This window comes from Phaenicophaeus curvirostris, unplaced genomic scaffold (assembly GCF_032191515.1).
Source record: "Phaenicophaeus curvirostris isolate KB17595 unplaced genomic scaffold, BPBGC_Pcur_1.0 scaffold_51, whole genome shotgun sequence".
NCBI lineage: Eukaryota > Metazoa > Chordata > Aves > Cuculiformes > Cuculidae > Phaenicophaeus > Phaenicophaeus curvirostris.
Window position 1 is genome coordinate 210,289 of NW_027206674.1, and position 27,775 is coordinate 238,063.

Sequence of the window (27,775 nt, forward strand, 5' to 3'; positions counted from 1 at the left end):
GGGGGGGGGGGGTGTCCCAGTGTCCCAATCCAGGGGCCAAACTGGAACCCCCAGTATAGGGGGTGGAATTCCACGCCGGAGTTAGGAAGGAGACAGCGGGGATGGAGCCGCCAGCAGCTTTTAATTACCTGGGGAGGGGAATAATTAGTGGGGGGGGGCACAAAGGTAAAGGGGGGGGCTTGTCTGCCCCCCCACATCCCATCAGGACCAGTCCATCCCTCAATCACTGCTCAGGTGTTTTCCGCCTCGGAGCCGGAGTCGGAATAATCGGCCACGAGGGACGCGGTGACGGGGACTTGGGGGGTCCCAGCCTCGCCCCCCTCCTCGATGGGCGCCGGGGGGGTCCCAGCTTCAGGGTCGCCCCCAGCCTCGCTGACGGGTGCTGAGGGGGTGCAGGGGGACCCCTCGTCCCGCTCCGTCCCCTCCAGATCGGCTGGTTCCTCTCCGGAGCGGCGGCGGACGATGCCGAAGCCGGCGGGGGTGGCGGGGGGGGCCCCCCGAGCCCGTAGCGCTCGCGCCCCCAATCCCAGTTTCCGCAGGGCCTCGCAGGCTTTGCCGCCGCCGCCAGCCGGAGAAAACCAGGAGCGGCTGGAAATCTCCGTCCGCTTCAGCCGCTGCTTCTCCTCGTAGGCTGGGTGGGCAGAGGAAGAGGTTGGGGGGCTGGGGGGGGGGGCAGCACCCCCAAAATCCCCCCCCCCAACAGCCCCCAACTCACAGTCAGGGCTGCGGTACTTGAGCAGCGCGGCCAAGCGCCGATCCTCTTCCGTCTCCGGCACCAGCGGGATGCTGATCCCGGCCTTGGCCTGCAGCGCCGCTGCCTCCTCCTCTTCCTCACGTAGAGTCTTCTTCTCCTCCTTGGAAGGGAAGGATCCGTCAGCCCCCGAGGCCTCGGGAACGCCGGGATCAGGGAATCGGAGAATCATAGAATCACCAGGTTGGGAAAGACCCATTGGATCATGGAGTCCAACCATCCCCATCAATCACTAACCCGTGTCCCTCAGCACCTCGTCCACCCGGCCCTTCAACCCCTCCAGGGCAGGGGACTCAACCCCCTCCCTGTCCCAGGGCCCAGGGACCCTTTCCAGGAAAGATTCCATCCTGCTGTCCATGCGGAGCCTCCCCTGGTGGCTCCTCCAAGCCCAGATGCCCTTGGCCTTCTTGGCCCCCTGGGCCCCTGCTGGCTCCTGTCCCACCAACCCCCCCAGGTCCTTCTCCTCCAGGCCCTTTCCAGCCAGACTCCTCCTAGGCTGGAGCTGCCCAGGGTCGTTGTGCCCCAAGGTCCTGCTCCAACCTCATCCCCTTGGTCTCAGCCCATGGATCCAACCAGCTCAGATCCCTCTGGAGAACCTCAAACCCTCCAGCAGATCCACCCGGCTCAGTGTCACCCCCAAACTCTCTCAGGGAGCCCTCGATGCCTCCATCCAGGTCGTGGATAAAGACATTGACCAGGACCCAGCACGGAGCCCTGGGGACACCGCTTGGAACTGGCCTCCAGCTGGAGTTAACTCCATCTCCCACCACTCTCTGGGCCCTCTGCACAACCAGTTTTCGCTCCGGCTCACCCGGAATCGCCTCCGGAGGCGGCTGTTGAGGGCGAAGTCGTCCTTCCAGGCGTTCTGGGCCTCCTGGAGCGTGGCCAACGTCGGTGCCGCGCGCTGCAGCGTCGCCCGGTCGGCCACGCCGTGCTCCAGCCGGAACATGGCGTCCGTCTCCAGCTTCTCCTTCGCCTCCCGCTCTGCCAGCGACCAGAGCCGGAACGACCGGCGTTGGGATTCAACCACAGGGCCGGGAATCACCCGCGGGGATGGGATTCACCAGAGGGAATGGGATTTGGCGGTGGGACTGGGAGCTGGGGGTAGGAATGGGGTTCCTTGGTGGGACCAGGACTCACTGGTGGGACTGGGATTCCTTGATGGGACCAGGACTCCCTGGTGAGACTGGGATTCACCATCAGGACCAAGATTCACCAGTGGGAATGGGATTTGCTGGTGGGACCAGGACTCCCTGGTGGGACCAGGATTCCTTGATGGGACCAGGACTCCCTGGTGGGACTGGGATTCACCATCAGGACCAAGATTCACCAGTGGGAATGGGTTTTGGTGGTATGAATTGGATTTCTTGGTGAGACCAGGATTCCTTAATGGGACCGGGTACTCCCTGGTGGGACTGGGATTCCTTGACGGGACCAGGATTCCTTGGTGGGACCAGAAACTCCCTGGTGGGACTGGGATTCACCATCAGGACCGGGACTTGGTGGTAGAACTAGGATTCCTCGATGGAACCAGCCCTCACCGGTGGGCAGGACCTGCTCGTTGTCCTGCATGTCCCAGCGCTCCTCCTTGCGCCGGGCGCCGCTGACGATGACGTAGTCGCATCCCGCCGGATCCGTCTGCATCTCGATGTAGTTGACGCAGAGGTGGCACTTCATCCGGAACCTGGGAAGAGGGGAACAGCGCGGGGTCGGCAACAAACGCCGCATCCCAGAATCACCAGGTTGGGAAGGACCCACCGGATCATGGAGTCCAACCGTCCCCATCAATCACTAACCCGTGTCCCTCAGCACCTCGTCCACCCGGCCCTTCAACCCCTCCAGGGCAGGGGACTCAACCCCCTCCCTGTCCCAGGGCCCAGGGACCCTTTCCAGGAAAGATTCCATCCTGCTGTCCATGCGGAGCCTCCCCTGGTGGAGCTCGAGGCCGTTCCCTCTCGGCCTGGCCCCTGGCCCTGGGGAGAAGAGCCCAGCTCCCTCCTCTCCACCAGCTCCTTGCAGGGAAAGAGCAAGGAGGTCTCCCCTCAGGCTCCTCTTCTCCAGGCTGAACCCCCCCAGCTCTCTCAGCCGCTCCTCTTCTTCTCCAGCCCCCTCCCCAGCTTCGTTGCTCTTCTCTGCACTCGCTCCAGAGCCTCCACATCCTCGTGTCCCACCAACCCCCCCAGGTCCTTCTCCTCCAGGCCCTTTCCAGCCAGACTCCTCCTAGGCTGGAGCTGCCCAGGGTCGTTGTGCCCCAAGGTCCTGCTCCAACCTCATCCCCTTGGTCTCAGCCCATGGGTCCAACCAGCTCAGATCCCTCTGGAGAACCTCAAACCCTCCAGCAGATCCACCTGGCTCAGTGTCACCCCCAAACTCTCTCAGGGAGCCCTCGATGCCTCCATCCAGGTCGTGGATAAAGACATTGACCAGGACCCAGCACGGAGCCCTGCGGACACCGCTTGGAACTGGCCTCCAGCTGGAGTTAACTCCATCTCCCACCACTCTCTGGGCCCTCCACACAACCAGTTTTCCACCCAGGAGAGCGTTGGCCTCTCCAGGCGCGAGACGGACAGTTTCCGAAGTAGAAAGGTGTGAGGAACCGTGTCCAAGGCTTTTCTGAAGTCCAGAAGACTCCATCCCAGCCTTTCCCTCATCCAGCAGGCGAGTTGGGAATGCCACCACATCCCAGGCTCCCACCTGTAGATGGGAGTCGTGTAGTAGGTGCCGACCTTCTTCTTCTCCGCATTGTACCGGACACCTAGGAGGGAAAAATAGGTGGATCGGGCTCTGCCGGAGCGGCCGGGCACGCGGATATGGGCACCACGGAGCCTCGGGAATGCCAGAGCGGCCGGGGAAGAGGACCTGGTGGGATCAGAGTGGGATCGGAGAGGGATCGGAGAGGGACTCACCCATCCCGATGTGGTTCTTGCAGCCGTCGCACCAGATGTTGTACGGCATCTCGAACCTGCGGGACACGGAGCGGGAACGGCGTCACCGCCGGGGGGTCGGGAACGTTCCCGGATCCAGGGGGGAGCAGGAACGTCACCGGATTCCAGGGGTTGGGAACGTTCCAGGATCCAGCAGACCAAGAATGTCACTGGATGCTGGGGGTTGGGAATGTCCCAGATCCACGGGGGAGCAGGAACGTCATCAAATTCCAGGGGCTGGGAATATCCCAGATCCAGGGGGGATCAGGAATGGATCCCAGGGATTGAGAACGTTCCAGGAGATCAAGAATGTCACTGGATCCTGGGGGTCAGGAATGTCCCAGATCTAGGAGGTCAAGAACATCATTGGATCCCAGGGGTTGGGAACATTCCAGGATCCAGGAGATGAAGAATGTCACTGGATCCTGGGGTGTCGGGAATGTTGCTGGATCCCAGGGGGGGTCAGGAACGTCACCACATCCCAGGGGCTGGGAATATCCCAGAGCCAGGGGGGATCAGGAACGTCGCTGGATCCCAGGGGTTGGGAACGTTCCAGGAGATCAAAGATGTCACTGGCTCCCAGGGGTCTGGAATGTCCCAGATCCAGGAGATCAAGAACATCATTGGATCCCAGGGGTCGGGAATCTTCCAGGACATCAAGAACGTCACTGGATCTCAGGGGCTGGGAATGTCCCAGATCCAAGGGAGGGTCAGGAATGTCACCAGATCCCAGGGGCTGGGAACGTTCCAGCATCCAGGAGATCAAGAACATCACTGGATCCCAGAGCTCAGGAATGTCACCAGGCCCCATGGGGGAGCCAAGAACGTCACTGGATCCCCGGGGTTGGGAACGTTCCAGGATCCGGGGGGGGTGAATCAGGAACGTCACTAGATCCCAGGGGTTGGGAACGTTCCAGGAGATCAAAGATGTCACTGGCTCCCAGGGGTCTGGAATGTCCCAGATCCAGGAGATCAAGAACATCACCGGATCCCAGGGGCTGGGAACATTCCAGGATCCAGGAGATGAAGAACGTCACTGGATCCTGGGGTGTCGGGAATGTTGCTGGATCCCGGGGAGGGGTCAGGAACGTCACCGGATCCCGGGGGGGGCAGGAATTGGGGTGTCGGGAACGCCGCGGGACGCCGTGGCTCACCGGATGACGAGGATGCCCTGGGCCAGCTTGCGGGCTCGCTCCCGCAGGGGGTGGCTCCCGTGGTACCGGTTGAGGGAGCCATGCTGGGGGGGGGGGGGGCGGTGTCAGCGGGGGGGGTCAGCTGAACCCCGAAACCCCACCCCCCCCGACCCCAGAGACACCTCAAACCCCCAGAGATCCCCCCCCAAAACCCCAGAGATCCCCCCCAAAACCCCAGAGATCCTCCAAACCCCAGAGCCCCTCCCCAAACCCCTCAGCCCCCTGACCCCTCAAACCCCAGAGCCCCCCCAAACCCCAGAGATCCCCAAACCTCCAACCCCCCAATCCCAGAGACCCCCCCAAACATCCTGACCCCCAACTCCAGAACCCTCCAAAACCCCAGAGACCCCCCCAAACCCCAGAGACCCCCCAACCCCAGAACCCTCCAAAACCCCAGAGACCCCCCAAACCCCAGAGACCCCCCCAAACATCCTGACCCACCAACCCCAGAGCCTCCTCAAAACCCCAAAGACCCCCCCAAACCCCAGAGACCCCCCAAACATCCTGACCCCTCAACCCCAGAGCCTCCTCAAAACCCCAGAGTCCCCCCCAAACCCCAGAGACCCCCCAAACCCCAGAACCCTCCAAAACCCCAGAGACCCCCCCCAAACACCCCGACCTCCCAACCCTAGAGCCTCCCCAAAACCCCAGAGCTCCCCTCAAACCCCAGAGACCCCCCCAAACCCCAGAGACCCCCCCAAACACCCTGACCCACCAACCCAGAACCCTCCAAAACCCCAGAGACCCCCCCAAACATCCTGACCCCCCAACCCCAGAACCCTCCAAAACCCCAGAGACCCCCCAAACCCCAGAGACCCCCCCAAACATCCTGACCCACCAACCCCAGAGCCTCCTCAAAACCCCAAAGACCCCCCCAAACCCCAGAGACCCCCCAAACCCCAGAACCCTCCAAAACCCCAGAGACCCCCCCCAAACACCCTGACCTCCCAACCCTAGAGCCTCCCCAAAACCCCAGAGCTCCCCTCAAACCCCAGAGACCCCCCCAAACCCCAGAGACCCCCCCAAACACCCTGACCCACCAACCCCAGAACCCTCCAAAACCCCAGAGACCCCCCCAAACCCCAGAGACCCCCCCCAAAGTCCCCCCAAACACCCCGACCTCCCAACCCTAGAGCCTCCCCAAAACCCCAGAGCTCCCCTCAAACCCCAGAGACCCCCCCAAACCCCAGAGACCCCCCCAAACACCCTGACCCACCAACCCCAGAACCCTCCAAAACCCCAGAGACCCCCCAAACCCCAGAGACCCCCCCAAACATCCTGACCCCCCAACCCCAGAACCCTCCAAAACCCCAGAGACCCCCCAAACCCCAGAGACCCCCCCCAAAGCCCCCCAAACACCCTGACCTCTCAACCCCAGAGCCTCCCCAAAACCCCAGAGCTCCCCTCAAACCCCAGAGGCCCCCCCAAAACCCCCAACCCCAGAGACACCCCCAAACCCCCAGAGACCTCCCAAAACCCCCAAATCCTTCAGGACCCTGACCCCCAAACCCCAGAGACCCCCCCAAACCCTCCCCGCTCCTGACACCCCCCTAGACTCCCCCGGCCCCCCCAAATGCCCCTCAAACCCTCCCCCTCAGTCCCTAAAGCCCCCCCAAACCTCCCTCCTGGACCCCCAAATGCCCCCCAGCCCCCCAAAATCTCCCTCCTGGACCCCCAAATGCCCCCCGGCCCCCCAAAATCTCCCTCCTAGACCACCAAATGCCCCCCAACCCCCCCAAACCTCCCCGCTGGACCCCCAAAAGCCCTGCAGGCCCCCAAAATCTCCCCCTCAGCCCCCCCACATCTCCCCCCTGGACCCCCAAATGCCCCCCAAATATCCCTCCTCCACCCCCAAATGCCCCCCCAGACCCCCAAATACTCCACTTCGGACCCTCTCAACCCCCCAAAACCTCCCCCTGTGACCCCCAAATGTCCCCCAGCCCCCCAAATCTGCACCCCTGCACACCTTAGCCCCCCCAAATGCCCCCCAAATCTGCACCCCCTGCACACCTCAGCCCCCCCAAATGCCCCCCAGCCCCCCAAATCTGCCCCCCTGCACACCTTAGCCCCCCCAAATGCCCCCCAGCCCCCCAAATCTGCCCCCCTGCACACCTTAGCCCCCCCAAATGCCCCCCAGCCCCCCAAATCTGCCCCCCTGCACACCTCAGCCCCCCCAAATGCCCCCCAGCCCCCCAAATCTGCCCCCCTGCACACCTTAGCCCCCCCAAATGCCCCCCAGCCCCCCAAATCTGCCCCCCTGCACACCTTAGCCCCCCCAAATGCCCCCCAGCCCCCCAAATCTGCACCCCCTGCACACCTTAGCCCCCCCAAATGCCCCCCAGCCCCCCAAACCTCCCCCCATGGACCCCCAAATGCTCCCCTGTACCTTGGCGGGGTCGAAGTCGGGCGGGTAGTACTTGTTGGTGCCTTTGCGCTCGCGCCCTGCGGGGAAACAGGGGTCAGGGGTGGCCACCGTGGCCACCAAGGAGCTGGGGTGGCCACCAAGGAGCTGGGGTGGCTCCAGTGGCCACCGTGGGCCTGGGGTGGCCCTGGTAGAGCTGGGGTGGCCCTGGGGTGGCCCTGGTAGAGCTGGGGTGGCCCTGGGGTGGCCCTGGTGGAGCTGGGGTGACCCTGGTGGCCACCGTGGGCCTGGGGTGGCCCTGGTGGCCACCTCTGGGCTGGAGTGGCCACGGTGGAGCTGGGGTGGCCCTGGTGGCCACCTCTGGGCTGGGGTGGCCCTGGTGGAGCTAGGGTGGCTCCAGTGGCCACCTCTGGGCTGGGGTGGCTCTGGTGGAGCTGGGTGGCCCTGGTGGCCACTGTGGGGCTGGGGTGGCCACCATGGGGCTGGGGTAGCCCTGGTGGCCCCAGTAGCCACTGGGCAGCTGTGGTGGCCCTAAGGGGCTCCAAGTGGGGATCTAGTGGCCCCGGGGTGGCTCTGGTAGCCAAACTGCAGCTCTAGTAGCCACACTCACCATGGTGAAGGGTCTGGATGGCCAGAGGAGACCTGGGGGGACAAAACCAGTATAGGGTCAGGGCTCCCAGTTCATACTGGGATGGGCCCCCCCCTCCCAGTACGGGGTCAGGGCTCCCAGTTCATACTGGGACAGGCCCCCCCCTCCCAGTACGGGGTCAGGGCTCCCAGTTCATACTGGGACAGACCCCCCCCCCTCCCAGTACGGGGTCAGGGCTCCCAGTTCATACTGGGACAGGGCCCCCCCTCCCAGTAAGGGGTCAGGGCTCCCAGCTCCCCCCCACCACTAACCTCTTCCGGCTTCGCTCCTCAGGCCCCGCCTCTTCCGGTGACGTCACGAAGCGCACTTAGCGGCCTCAGCCCCTCGCTCCCGCCGCTTTACGACACCGCAGCGCCCTCATTTGCGGCCGCCCGCAGCAACGGGGCCGCGCGGCAACGGGGACCATAGCGACGGGTACCCGGGATCGGCCGTAGCAACGGGGATCTCCATGGCAACGGAGAATCTCCATGGCAACGGAGCTTTCTCCATGGCAACGGGGACCGGGAGCCGGTACCCGCGGGCTCCCATGGCAACGGGGCTCCATAGCAACGGGGACCCTTGGTCCCCCGTAGCAACGGGGCCCGTAGTAACCGGGCACCGCCGGTTCCCATGGCAACGGGGCTCCATAGCAACCACGACCCGCGGTTGCCAGGGGAAAGGGGAGCATCCCGGAGCATCCCGGCCATTCCCGACCCCCCCCCCCCCCCCAAAAAAAACAACCGGGGTCTCTCGTGAAACTGAGGTGGGGGGGGCGTAATTAAAAATCAAATTAATCAATCAATTAACTAATTAATTAATGCTGGGGGGGTGGTGGTGTCCTGTGCAACCTCGCATGTGGTCCTGAGTGAGCTCCCCCTGGCAGCCCTCCCGACTCACCCCCGCACCCCTCCTGCCCCCCACCCATCCTGCCCCCCATCCTGCCCCCCCAATCCATCTACCCTCCCATCCTGCCCCCCCATCCATCCTGACCCCCCCCAGGCGTCCCTCCTGCCCCCCAGCATCCATCCTGACCCTCCCATCCTGCCCCTCCATCCATCCTGACCCCCCCCAGCGTCCCTCTTGCCCCCCAGCATCCATCCTGACCCCCATCCATCCTGACCCCCCCCAGCGTCCCTCCTGCCCCCCAGCATCCATCCTGCCCCCCATCCATCCTGACCCCCCCAGCATCCATCCAGCCCCTCCAGTATCCATCCTGCCCCCCCAGCATCCATCCTGCCCCCCAGCATCCATCCTACCCCCCATCCTGACCCCCAGCGTCCATCCTGCCCCCCATCCTGCCCCCCATCCATCTTGACCCCCCCAGCATCCATCCTGCCCCCCATCCTGACCCCCCCCAGCATCCAGCCAGCCCCCCCATCATCCATCTACCCCCCATCCTGGCCCTCCACACCCCTCCTGCCCCCCCCCATCCATCCTACCCCCCCTCCTGACCCCCCAGCATCCATCCTGCCCCCCCCAGCATCCATCCTGACCCCCCAGCATCCATCCTACCCCCATCCTGACCCCCAGCGTCCATCCTGCCCCCCATCCTGCCCCCCATCCATCTTGACCCCCCCAGCATCCATCCTGCCCCCCATCCTGCCCCCCATCCATCTTGACCCCCCCAGCATCCATCCTGCCCCCCATCCTGACCCCCCCAGCATCCAGCCAGCCCCCCCATCATCCATCTACCCCCCATCCTGGCCCTCCACACCCCTCCTGCCCCCCCCCCATCCATCCTACCCCCCCCTCCTGACCCCCCAGCATCCATCCTGCCCCCCCCAGCATCCATCCTGACCCCCCAGCATCCATCCTACCCCCATCCTGACCCCCAGCGTCCATCCTGCCCCCCATCCTGCCCCCCATCCATCTTGACCCCCCCAGCGTCCATCCTGCCCCCCATCCTGACCCCCCCAGCATCCAGCCAGCCCCCCCATCATCCATCTACCCCCCATCCTGGCCCTCCACACCCCTCCTGCCCCCCCCCCATCCATCCTACCCCCCCCTCCTGACCCCCCAGCATCCATCCTGCCCCCCCCAGCATCCATCCTGCCCCCCCAGCATCCATCCTGACCCCCCAGCATCCATCCTACCCCCATCCTGACCCCCAGCGTCCATCCTGCCCCCCATCCTGCCCCCCATCCATCTTGACCCCCCCAGCGTCCATCCTGCCCCTCATCCTGCCCCCCCAGCATCCAGCCAGCCCCCCCATCATCCATCTACGCCCCATCCTGGCCCTCCACACCCCTCCTGCCCCCCCCATCCATCCTACCCCCCCTCCTGACCCCCCAGCATCCATCCAGCCCCTCCAGTATCCATCCTGCCCGCCCCAGCATCCATCCTGACCCCCCATCATCCATCCTGACGCCCCTCCTGCCCCCCCATCATCCATCCAGCCCCTCCAGTATCCATCCAGCCCCCCCATCCAGCCCCCCCATCATCCATCCTGCCCCCCCCTCCATCCATCCTACCCCCCTCCTGCCCCCCCAGCATCCATCCAGCCCCTCCAGTATCCATCCAGCCCCCCCATCCAGCCCCCCCATCATCCATCCTGCTCCCCCTCCATCCATCCTACCCCCCTCCTGCCCCCCCAGCATCCATCCAGCCCCTCCAGTATCCATCCAGCCCCCCCATCATCCATCCTGCCCCCCCCTCCATCCATCCTACCCCCCCTCCTGCCCCCCCAGCATCCATCCTGCCCCCCATCCATCCATCCTACCCCCCATCCTGCCCCCCCCCAATCCATGCAGCCCCCCTAGCATCCATCCTGTCCCCCCCATCCATCCAGCCCCCCCCCCCCCCGCTCCTTCCATCCCCGTCCGGGCGGTGCGGGAGGAGGAAAGGGGGGGGGGGGCTGGAAGGAGCCGCGGGGGGGGGAGAAGGGGGAGGAGGAGGAGAAAGGGGGGGGGGGGGGCTGGAAGGAGCCGCGGGGGGGGGGAAGGGGGAGGAGCCCCATCTCTGCCGCAGCCCGGCCCGCCGGGCCCCGCAGCTCCGGGGGGGCCCAGCGACCCCCGACCCCCCCGACATCATCTCGCTTTGGTTTTTTTTTTTTTTAATCCTTTTTTTTTTTTTTTAATTGGATTTTTTTTAAAGAGTTGAGGAGAAAAAAGCGGGGGGAAAGGAGATTTTTTATTTTTTTTTTTTCTCCCCACCCCCGCGGATGCTCCGGGCCGGGGGCGGCGGGAAGCGCTGACCGGGAGAGGTTTTTATTCCGTCCCCCGCCCCGGCTCCATCCTCATCCTCATCCCTTTGGAATTGGCGCATCCACGAGAGCTGAACCCCCCCGACCCCCCCCTCCATCCCTGATTTGGGGACCCCCCCCCCTCCATCCATCCACCCCCCCCCCTTCATCCCCCACCCGAGGATCCCCCCCCATTCACCACCCCCCTCCCCCAGGACCCCCCTCATCTACCTGCCCCCCCCCATCCACCCCTCCCCTCCAGGACCACCCCCCCATCTGCCCCCCCTCCTCCATCCCCGACCCAAGAAACCCCCCTCCATCCGACCCCCCCCCCTCCATCCTTGACCCGGGACCCCCCCCCCCCTCATCCGACCCCCCCCTCCATCCCTGCCCCAGGTACCGCAGCGGCGGGACCCCCCCCTCCTCCAAAATCCTTGACCCAGCCCCCCCCTCCTCTGCCCCCCCCCCCCTCCATCCCTACCCCGGGTACCGGTTGCCGCATCGGCGAGGACACCCCCCCCCCTAATCCTTGACCCAGCCCCCCCTCCCGTCCCCCCCCCCTCCATCCCTGATCCAGGGACCCCTCCATCACCCCCCCATATCCCTGACCCCCCTCCATCACCCCCCCGCATCCCTGACCCCCCATCACCCCCTATATCCCTGACCCCCCCTCCCCATTACCCCCCCCATCCCTCACCCCCCCATATCTCTCACTCCCCCACCAATCCCTGACCCCCATCGCCCCCCATATCCCTGACCCCCCCATCGCCCCCATATCCCTCCTCCATCACCCCCCATATCCCTGAGCCCCATATCCTGACCCCCCCATCAATCCCTGACTCCCCCCTCCCCATCACTCTCCTCTATCTCCCCCTCCCCTTCCCCCCCTGTATCCCCCACCTCCCCATCACCTCCCTATATCCCTGACCCCCCCCATTCCCATATCCATCACCCCCCCATTTCCCTGACCCCCCCCTCCCCATCACCCCCCCCTCCCCTCTCCCCATCACCCCCCTCCCTCCCCTCTCCCCACCACCGCAGCGGATACCCCCCCCTTCTATTTTATTTGGGGGGGGGGGCCGCCCCGGGAGGGATGCTCGGGCCTCTCCCCGCTCCCCCCGGCCCCCCCCGCTCCTCCTGAGCTCCCCCTCCCCTCCATCCATCCTTCCCCCCCCCCACCCCCCACCCCCCAACCCCCCCATGGGATGTGATGAGCTGCCCGGTCTCAGCGCGGTGACCGCTCGCCATGCCTCGCTTCGGGGACAACGGCCCCGGGCCGGCGGGGCTGGGGGGGGGGGGCCCGGGGCGGGGGTGGGGGGGGACCCCGGCCCGGGGGTCCCCCCGGGGCTCAGAGGATGTACAAGCAGTCGATGGCCCAGCGGGCTCGCACCATGGCCCTCTACAACCCCATCCCCGTCCGCCAGAACTGCCTGACCGTCAACCGCTCGCTCTTCCTCTTCAGCGAGGACAACGTGGTGAGGAAATACGCCAAAAAGATCACCGAATGGCCATATCCTTTGGGGGGGGGGGAGAAAAATGGGGGGGGGGGACGCGCTTTGGGGGTCCCCGGCTCCCAGCTCCATCACTTATGCCCTGGTCTGCATAGGGTCCCCAGCCCTGGCTCCGGCTTCATCTCCGTCCCCTTGCTCTGCTTTGGGGTCCCCAGCCCTGTCCCCATCCTCCTGACCTGCATTGGGGTCCCCAGCCCTGTCTCCGGCTTCATCTCCATCCCTCTGACCCCCTTTGGGGTCCCCATCCCTGTCCCCATCCCTGTCCCCATCCCCCTGTCCCCATCCTTGTCCCCATCCTCCTGACCTGCATTGGGGTCCCCAGCCCTGTCTCCGGCTTCATCTCCATCCCTCTGACCCCCTTTGGGGTCCCCATCCCTGTCCCCATCCCTGTCCCCATCCCCCTGCTCTGTTTTGGGGTCCCCATCCCTGTCCCCATCCCCCTGTCCCCAGCCCTGTCCCCATCCTCCTGACCTGCATTGGGGCCCCCAGCCCTGTCCCCATCTTCATCTCCATCCCCCTGCTCTGCTTTGGGGTCCCCAGCCCTGTCCCCATCCCCTTGCTCTGCTTCCCTGTCTCCATCTTCATCTCCATCCCCCTGGCCTGCATTGGGGTCCCCATCCCCCTGTCCCCATCCCTGTCCCCATCTCCCTGGTCTGCATGGGGTCCCCATCCCTGTCCCCATCTTCATCTCCATCCCCCTGCTCTGTTTTGGGGTCCCCATCCCTGTCCCCATCCTCCTGCTCTGTTTTGGGGTCCCCATCCCTGTCCCCATCCCCCTGCTCTGTTTTGGGGTCCCCATCCCTGTCCCCATCCCCCTGCTCTGCTTTGGGGTCCCCATCCCTGTCCCCATCCCTGTCCCCATCCCTGTCCCCATCCTCCTGACCTGTTTCGGGGTCCCCGGCTCCCCAGCTCCATTGCTTAGCCCCTGGCTCGCATTAGGGTCCCCAGCCCTGTCCCCATCTTCACCCCTGTCCCCATCCTCCTGACCTGCTTTGGGGTCCCCAGCCCTGTCTCCATCTTCATCTCTATCCCCCTGCTCTGTTTTGGGGTCCCCACCCCTGTCCCCACCCCTGTCCCCATCCTCCTGATCAGCTCTGGGGTCCCCGGCTCCCCATCCCTTAGCTCCTGCCCTGCATTGGGTCCCCAGCCCTGTCCCCATCTCCATCCCTGTCCCCCTGACCTGCTTTGGGGTCCCCGGCCCTGTCCCCATCTCCATCCCTGTCCCCCTGACCTGCTTTGGGGTCCCCGGCTCCCCAGCTCCATGCCTTATGCCCTGCCCTGCATTGGGGTCCCCAGCCCTGTCTCTATCTCCATCCCCATCCTCCTGACCTGCTTTGGGGTCCCCATCCCTGTCCCCATCTTCATCTCCATCCCCCTGACCCGCTTTGGGGTCCCCATCCTTGTCCCCATCCCTGTCCCCATCTCCATTCCTGTCCCCATCTCCCTACCTTGCTTTGGGGTCCCCAGCCGTGTCCCCGTCTCCATCCCTGTCCCCCTGCTCTGTTTTGGGGTCCCCAGCCCTGTCCCCATCTCCCTACCTTGCTTTGGGGTCCCCATCTCCATCCCTGTCCCCCTGCTCTGTTTTGGGGTCCCCAGCCCTGTCCCCATCCCTGTCCCCATCTCCCTACCTCGCTTTGGGGTCCCCATCTCCATCTCTGTCCCCTTGTTCTGTTTTGGGGTCCCCAGCCCTGTCCCCATCCCCCTGCTCTGCTTCGGGGTCCCCATCCCTGTCCTCATCCCCCTGACCTGTTTTAGGGTCCCCAGCCCTGTCCCCAGCCCTGTCCCCATCTCCCTACCTTGCTTTGGGGTCCCCCATCCCTGTCCCCATCCTTCTGACCTCCTTTGGGGTCCCTGGCTCCCCACCTCCATCCCTGTCCACCTGCTCTGTTTTGGGGTCCCCAGCCCTGTCCCCAGCCCTGTCCCCATCTCCCTACCTTGCTTTGGGGTCCCCAGCCCTGTCCCCATCTCTGTCCCCCTGATCTGTTTTGGGGTCTCCATCCCACATCCCCATCCTTGTCCTCATTTCCCTGCCCTGAATTGGGGTCCCTGTCCCCCTGCTGGGGTCCCCGTTCCCCTATCCTCAATTCCGGGGTCCCTGTCCCCAATTCCGGGGTCCCCAACCCCCTGCTGGGGTCCCTCTTTCCCCATCCCCAATCCTGGGGTCCCCATTTCCCTGTTCCTCAATTCCAGGGACCCTGTTCCCCAATTCTGGGGTCCCCCCCCACCATCTCCCACCTCCTCATCCTGCACCCGTTCCCTGTCCCTGTTTTGGGGTCCCTGTCCCTGTTTTGGGGTCCCTGTCCCTCAGCCCTGCCCTGGGGTCCCCGCGCCCCGTCTCCATCACCCCAAAATCCATGTCTGGCTGCTTTGGGGGGGGGCCCGGCTCATCCTTGGGGGGGGGGGGGGGGCTGGGACCCCATCGCACCAGTTACCTCCCAGTGCCCTAACTGGGGAGGAGGGGGGATGGAGCCCTCTCGGTGCCCCAGAAGGGGTCACCGTCACCCCCAAATTGGCCACTGCCACCCCAAAATTGCCGCTATCACCCCCAAATTGGCCACTGCCACCCCAAAAGGGGCTACTGTTACCCGAAAATTGCTGCTATCACCCCCAAAAGGGCTGTGGTTACCCCCAAATTGCTGCTATCACCCCAAAAGGGGCCACCATCACCCCAAAAGGGGCCACCATCACCCCCAAATTGCTGCTATCACCCCAAAAGGGGCCACCATCCCCCCAAAAGGGGCCACCATCACCCCCAAATTGCTGCTATCACCCCAAAATGGGCCACCATCACCCTCAAATTGCTGCTATCACCCCAAAAAGGGCCACCATCACCCCAAAAGGGGCCACCATCACCCCAAAAGGGGTCACCATCACCCCCAAATTGCTGCTATCACCCCAAAATGAGCCACCATCCCCCAAAAGGGGCCACCATCACCCTAAAAGGGGTCACCATCACCCCCAAATTGCTGCTATCACCCCAAAAGGGGCCACCATCCCCCCAAAAGGGGCCACCATCACCCCAAAAGGGGTCACCATCACCCCCAAATTGCTTCTATCCCCCCAAAAGGGGCCACCATCCCCTCTCCTGCAGCCCCGAGGTTTTGAGGGGGGGGTCACCGTGCGGTTTCGGGGCGATGGTTTCGGTCTCTTCCCCCACCCCTGAGCGTTTCGGGGCCCCCTTGGCCGCGGCCGCCCCGCGACGTCGCCCTGGGCTGAGGGTTTTTTTTTTTATTTTATTTTTTTGTGTTTTTCTTTTTTTTTTTTTTGCTCTCTCCGTGCCGCGTGGCTTCACCGGAGCGAGGCCGCGGTTGTGCCGCAGCGGCACGCGGGCCACGCCAACCCCGCGGTGGCAACCGTCGAGCCAGGGCTGGTAGCCACGCCAAGCTCGGGGCCACCGAGCCGGGGGGCCGCGGTGGCTGGCGAGGGGCGTCGCGGTGATGCCGCGCGGTCGAGGGGGTGCCGGGCGCCGGCTGGCCTTGCCGGGGAGAGGTTTGGGGGTGCCACGCCGGCTAACGAGGCCGCGCCGGCTAACGAGGCTGCGGTGCTGGACGGTGGGGCTGGAGAGCTGTGCCGTGCCGGAGAGCCGTGCTGGGCCGGGGTAGCCGTGCCAGGGAGCTGCGGTGCCTCGGCGAGCGGTGCCAGCGAGCCGCGCCGTGCCGGAGAACCGTGCTGTGCCGCGTAGGTGGGTTGTGCCGGATGGTTGGGCCCGGGTGGCTGTGCCGGAGAGCCGTGCCAGGCCATAATGCCGTGCCGGATAACCATACCGTGCTGGCTAACGGTGCCGGATAACCATACCGTGCTGGCTAACGGTGCCGGATAACCATACCGTGCTGGCTAACGGTGCCAGATAACCATACCGTGCTGGCTAACGGTGCCGGATAACCATACCGTGCTGGCTAACGGTGCCGGATAACCATACCGTGCTGGCTAACGGTGCCGGATAACCATACCGCGCCAGCTAACGGTGCCGGCTAACCATACCGCGCCAGCTAACGGTGCCAGCGGCTGCTCGCGGCACCCTGGCTGCACCGCGGAGGGTGCCGAGAGGATCCACCGGCGGCATCGGCGTGGCGGCTCGGAGCCGGCGAGGCCGCGGGGGCCTTGTAGGTCTCGGCGGCTCCCGCTGGCGCTTTGATCGCTGCCGGCACCCGCCGGGCGAGAGGCTTCGTGCCGAGCAGCCGAGGCCGCCGGGTCGCGGCTTTGATGAGGAAATTAATGAGCAGAGCGGCGCGCGGGGGCCGGCGGCCGCTGCCAACGGCCCCGCGACAGCCCTCCTGCCTCAGTTTCCCCATCCAGCTTGGGTCCGAGGATTCAGGGACGGGGGGGAAGGGTCCCCAAGAGGTTTTTGCCTTGACCGGCCGCACTCCCTTTGAGTACATGATTTTAGCCACCATCATCGCCAACTGCATCGTCTTGGCGCTGGAGCAGCACCTGCCCGACGAGGACAAGACCCCCATGTCCGAGCGGCTGGTGAGAGCGGGGCCCGGCCCCACCACGGGGGCTCCTCCGCCTGGGGGTCTCCATTGAGGGTCTTCACCATGAACCCACGTCCCATTGCTTGGGCTCCACCGCGGGGGCTCCACCGCGGGGGCTCCGTTGAGGTTCTCCAGCCACCGTGGGGTCTCCATCCATGGGTCGCTGCCCCGCTGCAAGGTCTCCACCGTAGGGTCTCCATTGAGGGTCTCCAGCCACCGTGGGGTCTCCACTGAGGGTCCCTGCCCTGCTGTGGGGTCTCCATTGAGGGTCTCCAGCTATAATGGGGTCTCCACTGTGGGCTCTCCACCGTGGGGTCTCCATTGAGGGTCTTTAGCCACCGTGGGGTCTTCATCCATGGGTCCCTGCCCCACTGCAAGGTCTCCACCATGGGGTCTCCACCATAGGGTCTCCATTGAGGTTCTCCAGCCACCATAGGGTCTCCATCTATGGGTCCCTGCCCCACTGCAAGGTCTCTACCGTGGGGTCTCCACCGTGGGGTCTCCATTGAGGGTCTTTAGCCACCACAGGGTCTCCATCCATGGGTCCCTGCCCCACTGCAAGGTCTCCACCGTGGGGTCTCCACCATAGGGTCTCCATTGAGGTTCTCCAGCCCCCATAGGGTCTCCATCTATGGGTCCCTGCCCCACTGCAAGGTCTCCACTGTGGGGTCTCCACCATGGGGTCTCCATTGAGGGTCTTTAGCCACCACAGGGTCTCCATCTATGGGTCCCTGCCCCACTGCAAGGTCTTCACCATGGGGTCTCCATTGAGGGTCTCCATTGAGGGTCTCCAGCCACCGTGGGGTCTCCACTGAGGTTCTCCAGCCACCGTGGGGTCTCCACCATGGGTCTCTCCCCGGTGCGAGTGTCCGGCTGCCGCCCCGCACCCCTTGCATCCAGCGCCCGGCGGCCGCAGCTCCCAGTCCCTCCGGACCCCTCAGTGTCCCAGTTTCCTCCTTACTGGGAATCTGGGCCGCAGCCGCCTCCGCACTGGTGGGGGGGGTGGGGTGGTGGGGACAGGGCCAGCAGCTGCCCCAGATGTCCCCTCACCCCATGGACTGCGGGCGTCCCCCTCAGCCCCTTCAGCCCCCCCTACCCCCCATCCCCTTCATCTCCCTCGTCTCCCCCTCCATCCCCACCGTCACACTCACCCCCTCGTCCCCTCCATCCCCCCTCATCCACCTTCATCCCCTCCATCCTCTTCATCCCCTTCACCCCCTCATCCCTCCCCGTCCCCCTCCACGCCCCCCATCGCCCCTCATCCCTCTCACCCCCTCCATCCTCCTCACTCCCTCCTTATCCCCCTCCGTATCCCCCTCCATCTCCCCCTCCATCCCTCCGTATCCCCCTCTGTATCCCTCTTCATCTCCCTTCCCATCTCCCTCTCCATCCCCTTCCACACCTCCCCTCCGTATCCCTCTCCCTCTCCATCTCCCTCTCCATCTCCCTCTCTCCATCTCCCTCTCCATCTCCCTCTCTCCATCTCCCTCTCCATCCCCCTTTATATCCCCCTCCATCCCTCTCCATCTCCCTCTCCATCTCCCTCTCCATCCCTCTCCATCCCTCTCCATCCCTCTCCATCCCCTCCATCTCTCTCCATCCCTCCATCCTCTTCCATCCCTCTCCATCCCTCTCCAACCCTCTCCATCCCTCTCCATCCCCCTCCATCCCCCTCCATCTCCCTCCATCCCCTTCCATCCCCCTCCATCCCCCTCTATCCCCCTCCATCCCCCTCTATCCCCCTCCATCCCCCTCCATCTCCTCCATCCCCCTCCATCCCCCTCCATCCCTCTCCATCCCCCTCCATCCCCCTCCATCCCTCCATCCTCTCCATCCCTCTCCATCCCTCACCATCCCTCTCCATCCCTCCATCTCCTCCATCTTCTCCATCCCTCTCCATCCATCCATCCATCCATCCATCCATCCATCCATCCATCCCTCCATCCCTCTCCATCCCCCTCCATCTCCTCCATCTCCTCCATCTCCTCCATCCATCCATCCATCCATCCATCCATCCATCCATCCATCCATCCCTTCATCCCTCTCCATCCCCCTCCATCTCCTCCATCTCCTCCATCCTCTCCATCCCTCTCCATCCCTCTCCATCCATCCATCCATCCCTTCATCCCTCTCCATCCCCTCCATCTCCTCCATCCCTCCATCCCTCTCCATCCCTCCATCCCCCCCTCCGTGACCTCTCTCGTGTCCCCGTGCAGGACGACACGGAGCCGTATTTCATCGGCATCTTCTGCTTCGAGGCGGGGATCAAGATCATCGCGCTGGGCTTCGCCTTCCACAAAGGCTCCTACCTGCGCAACGGCTGGAACGTCATGGACTTCGTCGTCGTCCTCACCGGGTGAGGGACACGCGGTGACACGGCTCCAGCGGGAACACGCGTGTCGGCCCCGCGCCCTTCCCCGTGCATCGCGGCCCCTCCCCGCTGGGGAGGAAGGGGGGGTGAACTGGGGGTGACTGGGAGGAACGGGGGGGTGGGTGGTCCCAGATAGGGGTGACTGGGATGAATAGGGGTGACTGGGGGTGACTGGGATTGAATGGGGGTGACTGGGATGCATTGGGGTTAACTGGGGGTGACTGAGATGAAAGGGGTTAATTGGGGGTGACTGGGATGAATGAGGGTGACTGGGATGAATTGGGGTGACTGAGGGTGACTGGGATGAATGGGGTTAATTGGGGGTGACTGGGATGAATGGGGGTTAACTGGTGCCAAATGGGGGTGACTGGGATGAATGGGAGTGACTGGGGGAGACTGGGATGACTGGGGGTGACTGGGATTGAATGGGGGTTAATTGGGGGTGACTGGGATTGAATGAGGGTGACTGGGGGTGACTGGGATGAATGGGGGTGACTGGGATTGAATGGGGGTGACTGGGATGAATGGGGGTTAACTGGTGCCAAATGGGGGTGACTGGGATGAATAGGGGTGACTGGGATTGAATGGGGGTGACTGGGATTGAATGGAGGTTAACTGGGGGCATGGGGCTCATGGTGGCCATGAGGCACGGGGTGGCCACGGAGCAGGGATGTGGTGGTTCAAGGTGGCCATGCTGGTGTAGCCAAGGCTCTTGGTGGCCACGGTTGCCCAGCCTGGGGGTCGCTGAGACTCTTGGTGGCCACGGTTGCCCAGCCTGGGGGTCGCTGAGACTCTTGGTGGCCACGGTTGCCCAGCCTGGGGGATGCTGAGACTCTTGGTGGCCACGGTTGCCCAGCCTGGGGGTCGCTGAGACTCTTGGTGGCCACGGTTGCCCAGCTCAGGGGGCGCTGAGACTCTTGGTGGCCACGGTTGCCCAGCCTGGGGGTCGCTGAGACTCTTGGTGGCCACGGTTGCCCAGCCTGGGGGTCGCTGAGACTCTTGGTGGCCACGGTTGCCCAGCCTGGGGGATGCTGAGACTCTTGGTGGCCACGGTTGCCCAGCTCAGGGGTCACTGAGACTCTTGGTGGCCACGGTTGCCCAGCCTGGGGGTCGCTGAGACTCTTGGTGGCCACGGTTGCCCAGCTCAGGGGGCGCTGAGACTCTTGGTGGCCACGGTTGCCCAGCCTGGGGGTCGCTGAGACTCTTGGTGGCCACGGTTGCCCAGCCTGGGGGTCGCTGAGACTCTTGGTGGCCACGGTTGCCCAGCCTGGGGGATGCTGAGACTCTTGGTGGCCACGGTTGCCCAGCTCAGGGGTCACTGAGACTCTTGGTGGCCACGGTTGCCCAGCCTGGGGGTCGCTGAGACTCTTGGTGGCCACGGTTGCCCAGCCTGGGGGTCGCTGAGACTCTTGGTGGCCACGGTTGCCCAGCCTGGGGGTCGCTGAGACTCTTGGTGGCCACGGTTGCCCAGCCTGGGGGTCGCTGAGACTCTTGGTGGCCATGGTTGCCCAGCCTGGGGGATGCTGAGACTCTTGGTGGCCACGGTTGCCCAGCCTGGGGGTCGCTGAGACTCTTGGTGGCCACGGTTGCCCAGCTCAGGGGGCGCTGAGACTCTTGGTGGCCACGGTTGCCCAGCCTGGGGGTCGCTGAGACTCTTGGTGGCCACGGTTGCCCAGCCTGGGGGTCGCTGAGACTCTTGGTGGCCACGGTTGCCCAGCCTGGGGGTCGCTGAGACTCTTGGTGGCCACGGTTGCCCAGCCTGGGGGTCGCTGAGACTCTTGGTGGCCACGGTTGCCCAGCCTGGGGGATGCTGAGACTCTTGGTGGCCACGGTTGCCCAGCTCAGGGGTCACTGAGACTCTTGGTGGCCACGGTTGCCCAGCCTGGGGGTCGCTGAGACTCTTGGTGGCCACGGTTGCCCAGCTCAGGGGGCGCTGAGACTCTTGGTGGCCACGGTTGCCCAGCCTGGGGGTCGCTGAGACTCTTGGTGGCCACGGTTGCCCAGCCTGGGGGTCGCTGAGACTCTTGGTGGCCACGGTTGCCCAGCCTGGGGGATGCTGAGACTCTTGGTGGCCACGGTTGCCCAGCTCAGGGGTCACTGAGACTCTTGGTGGCCACGGTTGCCCAGCCTGGGGGTCGCTGAGACTCTTGGTGGCCACGGTTGCCCAGCCTGGGGGTCGCTGAGACTCTTGGTGGCCACGGTTGCCCAGCCTGGGGGTCGCTGAGACTCTTGGTGGCCACGGTTGCCCAGCCTGGGGGTCGCTGAGACTCTTGGTGGCCATGGTTGCCCAGCCTGGGGGATGCTGAGACTCTTGGTGGCCACGGTTGCCCAGCCTGGGGGTCGCTGAGACTCTTGGTGGCCACGGTTGCCCAGCTCAGGGGGCGCTGAGACTCTTGGTGGCCACGGTTGCCCAGCCTGGGGGTCGCTGAGACTCTTGGTGGCCACGGTTGCCCAGCCTGGGGGTCGCTGAGACTCTTGGTGGCCACGGTTGCCCAGCCTGGGGGATGCTGAGACTCTTGGTGGCCACGGTTGCCCAGCCTGGGGGTCACTGAGACTCTTGGTGGCCACGGTTGCCCAGCCTGGGGGTCGCTGAGACTCTTGGTGGCCACGGTTGCCCAGCCTGGGGGTCGCTGAGACTCTTGGTGGCCACGGTTGCCCAGCTCGGGGGTCGCTGAGGGTCTTGGTGGCCACGGTTGCCCAGCCTGGGGGATGCTGAGACTCTTGGTGGCCACGGTTGCCCAGCCTGGGGGATGCTGAGACTCTTGGTGGCCACGGTTGCCCAGCCTGGGGGTCGCTGAGACTCTTGGTGGCCACGGTTGCCCAGCCTGGGGGATGCTGAGACTCTTGGTGGCCACGGTTGCCCAGCTCAGGGGTCGCTGAGACTCTTGGTGGCCACGGTTGCCCAGCCTGGGGGTCGCTGAGACTCTTGGTGGCCACGGTTGCCCAGCCTGGGGGTCGCTGAGGGTCTTGGTGGCCACGGTTGCCCAGCCTGGGGGTCGCTGAGACTCTTGGTGGCCACGGTTGCCCAGCCTGGGGGTCGCTGAGGGTCTTGGTGGCCACGGTTGCCCAGCCTGGGGGATGCTGAGACTCTTGGTGGCCACGGTTGCCCAGCCTGGGGGATGCTGAGACTCTTGGTGGCCACGGTTGCCCAGCCTGGGGGTCGCTGAGACTCTTGGTGGCCACGGTTGCCCAGCCTGGGGGTCGCTGAGGGTCTTGGTGGCCACGGTTGCCCAGCCTGGGGGTCGCTGAGGGTCTTGGTGGCCACGGTTGCCCAGCCTGGGGGATGCTGAGACTCTTGGTGGCCACGGTTGCCCAGCCTGGGGGATGCTGAGACTCTTGGTGGCCACGGTTGCCCAGCCTGGGGGTCGCTGAGACTCTTGGTGGCCACGGTTGCCCAGCCTGGGGGATGCTGAGACTCTTGGTGGCCACGGTTGCCCAGCTCAGGGGTCGCTGAGACTCTTGGTGGCCACGGTTGCCCAGCCTGGGGGTCGCTGAGACTCTTGGTGGCCACGGTTGCCCAGCCTGGGGGTCGCTGAGGGTCTTGGTGGCCACGGTTGCCCAGCCTGGGGGTCGCTGAGACTCTTGGTGGCCACGGTTGCCCAGCCTGGGGGTCGCTGAGGGTCTTGGTGGCCACGGTTGCCCAGCCTGGGGGATGCTGAGACTTTTGGTGGCCACGGTTGCCCAGCCTGGGGGTCGCTGAGACTCTTGGTGGCCACGGTTGCCCCGTCGGTGGGCTGGGATGTGGTGGCCCATGGGGTCATCTGGCCGTGCTGGGACCTTGTGGCTTCTTGGTGGCCACGGTGGCCACTGACCCCCCCACCCCGCTTGCCCGCAGCATCCTCTCCACCGTGGGCTCCCAGTTCGACCTGCGGACGCTGCGCGCCGTGCGCGTTCTCCGGCCCCTCAAGCTGGTGTCGGGGATCCCCAGTGAGTGGGGGGGGGGATGGGGGATGGGGGGTTTGAGGGGTCCTGGGGGGCTTGGGGGGGTCTGGGGGATCCTGGGGGGGGTGTCTGGGGGGGCTTTGGGGGCTTCTAGGGGGGCTTTGGGGAGGTCCAAGGGGGTCCTTGGGGGTTTGGGGGGATTCACGGGGGACTGGAGGGATGTCAAGGGGGTGTCTAGGGGGGCTTTGGGGAGGTCCAAGGGGGTCCTGGGGGGTTTGGGGGGGGGGGGTGTCTGGGGGCTCCATGGGGGGCTTGGGGGGGTGTCAAGGGGGTGTCTGGAGGGGCTTTATGGGGATGCAGTGGGGTCTGGGGGCATATAGGGGGGTTGGGGGGGTCCAAGGTGGTCCTGGGGGGGTCTGAGAGGATCCCTAGGGGGTTTGAGAGGGGTCTGGGGGGATCCTTGGGGAGTTTGAGGGGTGTCAAGGGGGTGTCTGGGTGGGCTTTGCGGGCATCTAGGGGGGTGTGGGGAGGTCCAAGGGGGTCCTAGGGGGCCTGGGGGGACCCACGGGGGGTCCTGGGGGGGGTCTGGGGGGGGATCCATGTGGGTTGGGGGGGTCAAGGGGGTGTCTGTGGGGGCTTTGGGGGCATTCAGGGGGGTGTGGAGAGGTTCAAGGGGGTCCTTGGGGGCCTGGGGGGACCCACGGGGGGTCAAGGGGGTGGCTGGGGGGGCTTTGGGGGCATCCAGGGAGGTGGGGGGGCATCCAAGGGGGTCCTGGGGGATCTGGGGGGGATCCAGGGGGGATTGGGGGGCAATGGGGTGTCTGGGGGGGGGCTTTGGGGGGACACAGTAGGGTCTAGGGGCATCCAAGGGTTGTCTGGGGGGTTCCTGGAGGAACCTATTGGGGTTTGAAGGGGTTTGGGGCATTCAGGGGGGTTCTGGGGGGTTTTTGGGGGGGCCTGGGGGGGTGGGTGTGTGGGTTTTGGGGTCCCGTGTCCGCTGACGTTTGCTGGCGCAGGTTTGCAGGTGGTGCTCAAATCCATCATGAAGGCGATGATCCCGCTGCTGCAGATCGGGCTCCTGCTCTTCTTCGCCATCCTCATCTTCGCCATCATCGGCCTCGAGTTCTACATGGGGAAATTCCACACCACCTGCTTCGACCTGGTCACCGGTGAGGGGACCCCCCCAACACCCCCCAAAATCCTCTCTCCCGAACCCCAAACGCCCCCAAATCCCACATTCCTGAGCACCAAACACCCCCAAACACCTCCAAGTCCCACTTTCCTGACCCCAAACACCCCCAAACACCTCCAAATCCCACTTTCCTGACCCCAAACACCCCCAAACACCCCCAAATCCCACATTCCTGACCCCAAACACCCCCAAATCCCACCCTCCTAAGCCCCAAACACCTCCAAATCCCACTTCCCTGAGCACCAAACACCCCCAAAACACCTCCAAATCCCACCTTCCTGACCCCAAACACCCCCAAATCCCACCCTCCTAAGCCCCAGCACCCCCATATCCCACCCTCCTGAGCTCTAACTCCCCAAATCCCCCCCGTGAGCCCCAAATGCTCCCATATCCCACCTTGCTGAACCCCCAAATCCCAAAATACCATCCTCCAGAGCCCTAATACCCCCAAATTCCCCCCTCTTGAGCCCCAAACACCCCCAAATCCGCCCCCCTCCTGAGCCCCAACCCTCCCAGTCCCCCCCAAATCCCTCTTTGTTTCCCAAATCCCATGGGGCACGGATGGGAGCCCCCTTCTCCACCCCCCTGCCCCCCCCCCCCCCCCCAGCTCCCTGGGCCCCTGCCCCACGCTTGATATGGAAATGCCCTAATTACTAATAATTACTAATTACTGCTCTCCCTGATGAACCTGCCTTAATTGGCCCCAGCTATTCCTGTACTGCAGGGGGATTTGGGGGGGACAGGGGGTCCAGGGGTGTCCATCAGCCCCATGGGGGGGGATCCATCAGCCCCATGGGGGGGTCAGAGGGGTCCTTTGGCCCCATAGGGGGGTCAGGGGGGAGTCCTTTGGCCCCATGGGGGGGTTGGGGATGTCCATCAGCCCTATAGGGGGTTCAGGGGGGTCCATCAGCCCCCTTGCTGGGATCAGGGGGGGTCCATCAGCCCCATGGGGGGGTTAGGGGGGGTCCTTTGGCCCCATGAGGGGGTCCAGCAGCCCCATGGGGAGATCCAGCAGCTCCATGGGGGGTTCAGGGGGGTCCATCAGCCCCATTGGGGTCCCCCCCAGCCCCAGCCCCCCCCCCCCCCCCCCAAGATGTTCAGCAGCCCCATGGGGGGTTGGCAGCCCCAATGGGGGGCTAAGGGGAGGTCCAGCAGCCCTGGGGTGCGGGGGGGCACGGTCTGGGGGTACATGAGGTGTGACCCTCCACCTCCATGTCCCCCCCAACCCCCTTCCAAAAGACGAGATCAAGGTGGAGGTGCCGTGCGGGACGGACGAGCCAGCGCGGATCTGCCCCAACGGCACCAAGTGCAAGAAGTACTGGGAGGGCCCCAACTACGGCATCACCCAGTTCGACAACATCCTCTTCGCCGTCCTCACCGTCTTCCAGTGCATCACGATGGAAGGGTGGACAGACCTCCTCTACTATGTGAGACCCCGTGCCGGGGGGCACCAGGGGGGTCCTTGTTCTCCATGGAAGAGTGGATGGAGCTCCTCTACTCTTTGAGCCTTGATGCCGTGGGGTGGGAACCATGGGAATCCTTGTTCTCCATGGAAGAGTGGATGGACCTTCTCTACTCTTTGAGTCCTGATGCCGTGGGGTTCCTTGTTCCCCATGGAAGGGTGGAGGGAGCTCCTCCACTCTATGAACCCCGATGCCATGGGACTCCTTATTCCCGATGGAAGGGTGGATGGAGCTCCTCTACTCCTTGGGCCCTGACACCATGGGAATCCTTGTTTTCCATGGAAGAGTGGAGGGAGCTCCTCTACTCTTTGAGTCTTGATTCCATGGGGCTCCTTATTCCCCATGGAAGGGTTGATGAAGTTCCTCTACTCTTTGAGACCCAACACCATGGGATGGGCACCACGGGGCTCCGTGTTCCCCCTGGAAGTGTGGATGGAGCTGCTCTACTCTTTGAGTCTTGATGCTGTGGGGTGGGAACCGTGGGAATCCTTGTTTTCCATGGAAGGGTGGATGGACCTCCTCTACTCTTTGGGCCCTTACAGCATGGGAATCCTTGTTCCTCATGGAAGGGAGCTCCTCTACTCTTTGAGTCTTGATGCCGCGGGGTGGGAACCATGGAAATCCTTGTTCTCCATGGAAGAGTGGATGGACCTTCTCTACTCTTTGAGTCCTGATGCCGTGGGGTTCCTTGTTCCCCATGGAAGGGTGGAGGGAGCTCCTCCACTCTTTGAGCCTTGATGCCGCGGGGTGGGAACCATGGAAATCCTTGTTCTCCATGGAAGAGTGGATGGACCTTCTCTACTCTTTGAGTCCTGATGCCGTGGGGTTCCTTGTTCCCCATGGAAGGGTGGAGGGAGCTCCTCCACTCTTTGAGCCTTGATGCCGCGGGGTGGGAACCATGGAAATCCTTGTTCTCCATGGAAGAGTGGATGGACCTTCTCTACTCTTTGAGTCCTGATGCCGTGGGGTTCCTTGTTCCCCATGGAAGGGTGGAGGGAGCTCCTCTACTCTTTGAGTCTTGGTGCTGTGGGGTGGGAACCATGGGAATCCTTGTTCTCCATGGAAGAGTGGATGGAGCTCCTCTACTCTTTGAGCTCCAGTGCCATGGGAGTCCTTGTTTTCCATGGAAGAGTGGATGGAGCTCCTCTACTTGGTGAACCCCAAAGCTCCTACCCACCCCACCCCCCACTCACCCCCAACTTTCTCCTCCTCAGAGCAACGACGCCTCAGGGAACACTTGGAACTGGCTCTACTTCATCCCCCTCATCATCATCGGCTCCTTTTTTATGCTCAACCTCGTGCTGGGGGTGCTCTCCGGGTAAGGGGGAGTCCCAGCAAAGTGGGTGGGGGGGGTCTAGGGGGGAAATTGGGGTCCCCCCCGACTGCTCCCCGTGTCCGTCTGTGCAGGGAGTTTGCCAAAGAGCGGGAACGGGTGGAGAATCGCCGGGCGTTCCTCAAGCTGCGGCGCCAGCAGCAGATCGAGAGGGAGCTCAACGGGTACATGGAGTGGATCTCCAAGGCGGGTGAGCCCTGCACCCCCGAATCTGACCTGGGACCCCCAAATCCACCCCACATCCAACCCTGGGACCCCAAATCTAAGCTGGGACCCCCAAATCCACCCCACATCCAACCCTGGGACCCCAAATCTGACCCTGGGACCCCCAAATCCCTCCCAGATCCAACCCTGGGACCCCAAATCTGACCTGGGACCCCCAAATCCACCCCAGATCCAACCCTGGGACTCCAAATCTGACCTGGGACCCCCAAATCCACCCCAGATCCCTCCCAAATCCAACCCTGGGACTCTCAAATCTGACCCTGGGACCCCCAAATCCCTCCCAG

At 64.6% G+C, this 27,775-nt stretch overlaps 2 protein-coding genes across 4 annotated transcripts in view; one reads left to right on the forward strand and one right to left on the reverse strand.

The window, feature by feature from the left end:
- Positions 1-73: 73 nt before the first annotated feature.
- On the reverse strand, positions 74-8,156 carry YJU2B (YJU2 splicing factor homolog B). Of its 3 annotated transcripts, none has more exons than XM_069881509.1 (10): positions 8,131-8,156; positions 7,840-7,872; positions 7,255-7,307; positions 4,830-4,912; positions 3,658-3,713; positions 3,446-3,506; positions 2,293-2,435; positions 1,563-1,735; positions 716-854; positions 74-631 (listed from the first exon to the last, which is right to left on the reverse strand). In XM_069881509.1, exons 2-10 carry the CDS (start codon positions 7,841-7,843, stop codon positions 231-233), a joined length of 1,113 nt encoding a protein of 370 aa, XP_069737610.1. In that variant the 5' UTR covers positions 7,844-7,872; positions 8,131-8,156; the 3' UTR covers positions 74-230. The 3 variants fall into 3 exon arrangements, with proteins under 3 accessions (XP_069737610.1, XP_069737609.1, XP_069737608.1); XM_069881508.1 differs by having other exon boundaries at positions 7,255-7,302; positions 7,835-7,872; positions 8,131-8,149; XM_069881507.1 differs by lacking the exon at positions 8,131-8,156 and having other exon boundaries at positions 7,255-7,302; positions 7,835-7,998.
- A 171-nt stretch (positions 8,157-8,327) lies between these two features.
- CACNA1A (calcium voltage-gated channel subunit alpha1 A) overlaps positions 8,328-27,775 on the forward strand; it is a 57,278-nt gene continuing 37,830 nt past the window's right edge. The window contains exons 1-9 of the mRNA XM_069881532.1: positions 8,328-8,465; positions 12,269-12,549; positions 16,915-17,020; positions 19,242-19,381; positions 23,232-23,323; positions 24,295-24,447; positions 25,710-25,897; positions 27,148-27,251; positions 27,341-27,456. Of these exons, the coding sequence (XP_069737633.1) occupies positions 8,328-8,465; positions 12,269-12,549; positions 16,915-17,020; positions 19,242-19,381; positions 23,232-23,323; positions 24,295-24,447; positions 25,710-25,897; positions 27,148-27,251; positions 27,341-27,456 (1,318 nt within the window). The remainder of the gene's footprint in view (positions 8,466-12,268; positions 12,550-16,914; positions 17,021-19,241; positions 19,382-23,231; positions 23,324-24,294; positions 24,448-25,709; positions 25,898-27,147; positions 27,252-27,340; positions 27,457-27,775) is intronic.

What these genes read in the sequence shown, in the direction of transcription:
- YJU2B (XM_069881509.1), bottom strand. An exon ending in TACACGACTCCCATCTACAG is followed by an intron (nt 2,436 to 3,445) that starts GTGGGAGCCTGG and finishes CCCTCTTCCCAG; the next exon opens with GTTCCGGATGAAGTGCCACC. An exon ending in GCCTCCGGAGGCGATTCCGG is followed by an intron (nt 855 to 1,562) that starts GTGAGCCGGAGC and finishes TTCCCTTCCAAG; the next exon opens with GAGGAGAAGAAGACTCTACG.